This window comes from Neodiprion lecontei, chromosome 5 (assembly GCF_021901455.1).
Source record: "Neodiprion lecontei isolate iyNeoLeco1 chromosome 5, iyNeoLeco1.1, whole genome shotgun sequence".
Lineage (NCBI taxonomy): Eukaryota > Metazoa > Arthropoda > Insecta > Hymenoptera > Diprionidae > Neodiprion > Neodiprion lecontei.
This window is the reverse complement of record NC_060264.1, coordinates 34,439,511-34,447,033: the sequence shown is the minus strand read 5'-3', so window position 1 is coordinate 34,447,033 and position 7,523 is coordinate 34,439,511. Positions and strand designations below refer to the sequence as shown.

At 39.5% G+C, this 7,523-nt stretch overlaps 1 protein-coding gene across 1 annotated transcript; it reads left to right on the top strand.

Annotated features, from left to right (window-relative positions):
• The first annotated feature begins 4,658 nt into the window (after positions 1-4,658).
• Positions 4,659-6,861, top strand: LOC107219706. Its single transcript, XM_015658019.2, has 2 exons — positions 4,659-5,074; positions 5,946-6,861. The coding sequence occupies exons 1-2, from the start codon at positions 4,825-4,827 to the stop codon at positions 6,077-6,079; spliced, it is 384 nt and encodes a 127-aa protein (XP_015513505.2). The 5' UTR covers positions 4,659-4,824; the 3' UTR covers positions 6,080-6,861.
• Positions 6,862-7,523: the final 662 nt, after the last annotated feature.

Genomic DNA, 7,523 nt, shown 5'->3' with positions numbered 1-7,523 from the left:
TTCGAGCATAAGATGTATGTATATACACGGTATACACTATAAACCGAGTCTTTATGAAAGACGTACCAAAACCGTTAACGACCCGAACCGTTAATTTAAAAGCACGTAAAACCGGCCAGAGAGAAAACACAGTAGGCAGAACCATAACCTGACCTTTAAACCTACCTGTTCGAATCAACGCTCCTCGCAATTAGCTGCAGTGCATTTTGTAGACGTATACATCGAAGACGTGCAATGCGTATTAGCCCTTCGTAACGAGCGCGACTTTTATCGACAATCTTGTTAATAGTTGTTCCATCTATATATAAAAGGGCAGGGCGTCGCCTTGATTTATTAATTGTTAGCCAAAGTCTGCCCCTCTAACGACGTCATTACCGACTGAAAATAGTCGCCTTAAGATCGGCCATCCTTATCTTTTCCTCTCTCATCTTTTTCTCTCCACGGAATACCTACCGGCTTTCACGTTATTATGAGCATCCCGGACCCTCGGCATGACTCTGATCACGATCAACCGATCGTCAAGTCTAGTCAACGCGATTACGCATCGCAGCCTCCGATCCGACCGAGACTTTGGAAAACAGGAATAAAAAAGGTGAAAAATGAACACCCAGAAGCGACGCACGCCTCTGTAAAACTGAACAGAGAACATCGGGCCGACGTGTGCGGCTTCTGTGTCCGTGTTGTGACATCAAACAACCCGTCGACACCTCGATATTCCCATCACAAATTGCTCCTCTACGTGTTCTGCATTTAGTATACTTATCCAGGGTTTAACGAGGACTATTGGAAACCCAGCTGGGATGAGAGCCGAAAAGATTGACGTGTGAGATTCCGGGAGTCTATGGCATCGGCAGAAGAAATTCGCTCCATCGTGCATTGAAAATGGAGAAAAATTAATTTTTAGCATTCTAACCTAAAAATCGCGACTTCGTCCTGATTTCTTGCCTCGCGTGATAAAAAATATGGATAGAAACTCGTATGGATTTCGTACGAGTACGATTCATATTGCAAACTTACGCTCTGCCCGAAAATACTGAGTTTTCCTTACACGTTATACTAATTACCACGAGGAAATTGCACGAGGATTGAAGAAAAATTTCCGCCTCAGACTCGAATGCACCAGCTGCAGGAGATAAGAAATCCCGCGGTACCGAGTAAGGCTGTACCGGCTAAAGGCATAAAGTACGAACTACGGGACGGTGTGGGTATAATAATTGAAGAGAAAAGAAGTGGATGAAAAGGGAATTCAAAATAAAAGTAGAAGAGAGGAATCTTTGAAATTATAAACGTAAGATACCGTCCTATAAGCATCACGAGCGATGGAGCGTTAAACCCGCGTTCATGCAGTCGGCGAAGGTATTTAATCTCGCAAGGATCATTACAACTTGTACTCCTCGCGCTCGCTCCTTTTATTTTCCATCCGTTAATTCGTCTTCTCCGCCTCTCTCTCTCTCTCTTTCAAGAGGACACCGCGTATATCCGCGGCTCTACATTTGTACGCTGCTGCAGGTATAATTAAAGTGCGGATCACCAAATAAACGAAGGTATAAATGAAGGTATGGACGGATGGTCAGACCTTAGTACCTGTGTGTATACTGGTTTTATAATTGTATTATCAAATGGGCGAGCACGCGGCGCAAAGAAGCGCCCACACCGGGGCCTCCCACGCATTCTTTGGAAATTTCTTGAACCTAGCTGCGACGGAACGACCCTGACTACCTTTTCTTGCCTTTGTAGTTTGTGGCCCGTAGTAATGTGTGTACCTTTGCCTATGTGAAGTCGGTAGTAAGTCTTTCCGAGAGGCACGAGGCGTCGTCGCTGCAGCATGCAGCTCGTTTGAACCGGGAGGTAATTAAATCCATTCATCGGATGAGCGCCGGGGAAAAAATCGTCGAAGGTTAATAAATATCATTAAGCACGGAAGGACCCTTTTTAGAAAAGTCAACTAAAACGAATGACGCAAGAATGAAAATAGAAGATATATATCTCGAATGATTTATGCTGCATCTGCACACATCAGGCATTTTAATATACCTATATATATATAATACATTAAACCATTCGGTTGATAGCAATTCACTCTGTATATATATATATATATATATATATATAACAACCGAATGGTTTAATGCGCATGCGCTAAAATTCTACGGCAAGAGCAGTTGTTTTGCAAGGGCGACCAACATTTTTGAGGTTACATACATCGCGGCAACTTGTCATTTCGACTTACGAATGTTGGTCGCCCTGAATTGCTGACGATCGAATGGCTTATTGCGCATGCGTTAAAATTCTGAAACAAGAGCAGTTGTTTTGTCAGGGTGACCAACATTTTTGAGGTTACATACATCGCGGCGACCTGTCATCTGAACTTATGAATGTTGGTCGTCCTGACGAAATAACACTCTTTTAATATACAAATATAACAAGGCTATTGATCGTTAATGTTCGGATATCATCGCCTCTTTACAACCTCGAGGTGTGAATGTAACGCACAACTTGCCTAGATATAATGCAGTCACAGGGATGATGCCCGGTGCGAGAAATTTAGTCTAGTCAAATCGTTAAACACTGATTGATATGCGGTGAAACTTATTATACGCTTGAATGGAACACCTGTTTTCGAATTAACGAAATATTCGCAACCCACACGGATCTCCGTGTTTGTGCGAGTAATAGACGCTAATTGACAATCCTTGAATATATACTTCCATAATGTATTCATTCGCTCGTTTACCTTTTCGCCGTGTACTAATATGTGTATAACATATGTATGTGCAGAGCGTGGGCTATGATTGATAAAATTTCAGCGTCAACTATCTTGTACCACATACTAGCCGGGTTTTCGTTGCCTCTTTTATTTATTTATTATATCGTAATTTTTACCCCCCCCCCCCCCCCCCCCCCCCCCCCCGCCCCTTAGCCTTTTTTCTCAATCACTTAGTTTCACACCTACCTCAATTCTGTCGGGGTCGAGAGAGCCGCAGCATCACCGCTCTATGGCTGATATTAATCAATATACTTTCTTTGCGTCATTAACTCCCACGTGTGAGACAAGAAGTGATAGAGAAATTGAAAAATAAAAAAGGAAACTAATGAATAAAACCGTTTGCCAATCAATTTCTCAAAGCTCAATCGACATGGCTAATCAATCAGTTTTTGACCATCAATCTTGAACAATTCATAACCCAGAAAATTCAACATTACGGGTATGCTGAGAAAGAAAGTACGATTCACTTGTGGTCGTAAATATTTTCTTCTCCTGCGATCCCGGAATCTTAATATTTATAACGATTATCTGTAACATTATTATTATTATTATTATTATTACTAATGGATAGAAGTTTATTTTTTTAAAGATAAAACTAGAAAGGCGAGTGGTTAACATCAGCTGCTGAAGATTTTAGTTTATTTATGCGATTTCGTCGGTGAGAGTTGTTTTTTATTTCTTTCTTTTCTCGGTAATTGCAAATGGTGATGCGATGCGGAATGCTTCTGAGATTCGGTCAGCGTAACAAACACAGTACACGTACATATAGGTGGGTACATACTATTTCGTTTCAGGTTAATGCGCGTTATACTTATGTTGATGATAATCACGGAACCTAGGCATCCCTCTCTTCGTGAGTCATCGACTATACATGTGTTCACGAAAATTGATTAATGTTTGCAAACTGGAGTTCTTCATATTTTTCTTCGTCCGTTTTGTAATTAATGTTCATTAATCCCCATGTCACTCAAAATTTCCTCTTCAATTCTTGAAAAACAACCGGATTATGCAAAGTTGAATCTTCGAAATACATGCAAACATGGTATTTAAATTGATGATGATTTAATTTACAAAATTTAATTAAAAGGCAATTAACGATGCTTTTTTACATAAACTGACAGAGTAAAATAAGCACCATGTAATGAGAACCATCAACTTGGAAACGGAGTGCTTTAAACATTCTTATTACAGATGCAGGGAGAGATTTCGTGTAAGTAAACCATCTGAATGTCATAAAAAAGTCGCCATTTTGTTTTCGTAATTGTACAACGAAAAGAAGAAGCAAAAAACAGAATGCGATTAAGTAAATTCTCGGATGTTGAACAAAATTGAGTGTCGAATTACCCATTCACGTTTTATAATGCAATAAACCTTTTAAAAAAAGTATAGACTGCACGCTTTGACAGGTGTCAAACCGCGGAAGTGGGTATATTATACCTTATAGACTAATTAGTATGGTCCGTGACTATCTGTCGATTTGATTTTAAAACCTATCGCCGCGGGGGAAGATTAATGAACTGTACACGAAATAGGATATGAGGAGAGCTTGGACTACCGTAACAAAAATTGGTAAAAAAAGCAAATCAAGCCGCGCCTATACAGGAAGAAAATACAAATTCCATCCATAATCTCTGATCGAGCACGTGCCTGAAATTTCTCATTCAGGCATAAACGTTACCTTATTTATAATGATTATTCGAGTAAATTTGAATGCCGCGATTAAACGGACGTACATATTTGAGCCTTTTGTATATTCACTGGATTGCTTTGTGTGTTACTTTTTCTAGCCAATCCTATATCCTTCGACTTACATTCTCGCTGATCCACCAATCATAACAGAAAATTCACCAGGTACACTGCCAAGTTCGTGGTACTACAATTTCGGTCCGAGATACTGAGGTCAGTGTTCCACCGTTTGTTGACTAGCAGATAACTCGTCGTTGCGGACACTTCTTCTCATCGTTAAATATATCCATCATCTTGAATATTTTCGCTAAAATTCCACGATTCTAGTGGCGTAATCAGCTGATAGTAGGGTTGATCTGACTTTCAAGGAAATGCCGCCAATCAAGCCGAAGGAGAATCGTAGCCGCCAGTCGATGACATGCTGCGACGACTCGAGCTTGGATTCTGACTCCTACGATTCGGACGATATCTGCAGCTGCACCTCTTCAACTGATTCGGACTGTGAACCGAGACGTCGAAGCAAGGGAAAATTGGGGAGAAAAACGCAGACGAAAAAAATCAAGCCAAAATCGAAGTCCAATAAAAAAGGGGCCAAGTCCAAGAAGAAAAACGGGCGTAAGAGTAAGTGGAAAAGTGCGGAGCCAATCAATGTTCGTTGTTATTTCTGCGACCGTTAGCCGGTTTAAGGATGTATCAGGTGTACAGTCTACTCAAAATTTGCGGTATAAATACTGAACAAGTACAGCTCCGGTTAATCAAGTTCAATCAGAACGAAACGTGTTCCTTCAACGTGGAGGAGGAAAGTGAAAAACGAACGAACTTGCTCGGAAAGAGTTGAGAATTATAATTATCCCCAATTTCTTAGACATCGTACCGTTCTGCATTTTTTCCTAAACGAATAAACGTGAAACGTAAAAAGAATCGTGACTAATTTTTTTAATGATTGTGTTATCGACGAATCGAGTCGAACCTAAAATTTTATTCAACTCATCAACGGCCAGAGAAACAGTTGTAATATAAAATCAGTAGAGGTTGTAGATGACGAACTAATCCTTTGTTTAAAAATGTATTCATCACGTCAAATATCCATGAGACTTTTTCGACTGGACTGTACACTTGATGCATCCTTAAACGACGCGAACGTGACAAGTAAGCGAGAGTGGAAAGAAAGAGATCGACAGTGAGAGAGAACGTGCAGACAAAGGTACAAAGGGTCGCAGAGATAAGGAGTGTGCCGGGGTTGCAAGCGGATCTACTCGGATGACGCAACGCCGCCGGCAGCCAATCAGCGGCGAGCTTTTCCGTTGGGCCCCGGATAAGCGGCCGTCCGATTGGCTGTCGGATGCGTCGTTTGAGGAGACGCGTGCTGCGTGTAACGGTAATAAACTTTGAATACCAATTCGAACGCGGTGTTGGAGGATTTTTCTTCTTCTCTGTTTGTCTTTCTCCCTTCGTCGAGTATTGTCTTGAACGCCGCTTGTTTTCATTTCAGATGAAGTGTCGTCTGCCTCGTCGTGCGACTGTTCCGATTGTTGGTCGAACAACGACTCGGACTCATCTGCCGAAAGCTGCCCATTGGGCTCCGGTTGTTGTCAAAGAAGTTCGGGGAAATCATCTTGCAAGTAAACGATCGCTTTGAAATCATCAAATTGTGTAGTTCGATGGTAGAGCGACGAATTGATCGATCGACGTTCAAGTATGAGGCTCGGTCCTGTTCGGAACGCAAGTGACGTCCCGGAATCAGCTTTCTTCTTCATTTATTTCATCTCTTTTTCGTTCTGCGTTCATCTTTTTGTGTCATAAATATAGCTGACGTAATCGATGTGCAGCGCGTCATTGACTGAATTGTTCCTTTCTGATGAAACTTTGACTCCTTCAAATTGATAGTCACTTTAATTTGTCGTACGGGTATTTGTACTAAAATATCATCGAATTCAACGTGTCACTGTTATTTTCATCGTATTAATTTATACGCGATATCGTTATTAATTCATGACGTCATCAATTTACCAAGACAAAAAGACGTAGAAATTTGTTAAGCATTATCATATTGTATCGAGTTCCTGCAGTGCAACTCTAAATTAGATTGTCTGGGTAATATCATTCCGAATTGTTTTCGGCTGGCTGCGTTTCTATTTATCATAAATTATTTACAGTTACATATATTAAGTTATATTGAAATATTATCATCGTGTTATAATTATAATTGTCAATATCAATTTATCGTCGAATAAAGTGTTTTATCTATAGTAACAATTACCATATGATCATCAATAATATAATTAGTTTAATAATTTTAACAGAATACGAGTAAAATGGAACCGAGCAAAAAAACGAACAACCATAATTGCTTCACGAGGTAAAACGGGTTCACTAAATTTCATCAAAAAGCACGAACCTGAAATTCTGGTAACTCTTCGTCACCGTATGTGATGTGATAAAATCAAAAATACAGATTTTTCTCTAACGCAATAAGAAAAAAATAATAATAATAAATCACATCATCAAGGCACATAAAGCGGAAGTTTCTGATCATATTAGACTCCACTTGACACGAAACACATTTGCCTTTTCGATGTTTTGGTGCATTGAGACGAGGCGTTTGAGTTCTTTATTTAGTCAATATGACAATAATGAAATCAACAGCTCGGTATATTCAAACGTTTTGCAATGTTTGAATCACTGTCGCTGTCATTTATTACGTGAGCATTGCATTCTGATCCCATGTAGTTAACGTTCATGTTCTTGCCGATGTTTGATTGTTTTTGTTTGGTTCGTTGTATGTTTTGCTTTTTGTATAAGTTATATATGTCTTATTGTAGGTATACAACAATTACATATGCGTTTATTTCTCAATTTTTCATTTTTCTTCATATTATGAAACTTTCAACAATGTTTACAATCAATTTTTAATACTCTGGGCGTAAAGTGTATATATATATATACTACTTATGTTCTAGACATGATGTGTATACTAATTACGTTCTAACAATGTTCGAATCCACTTAACAATTTCCATATTACGAAATTATGTAAGACACACTTATTGCGAAGTTTTCGATTTAGAAAA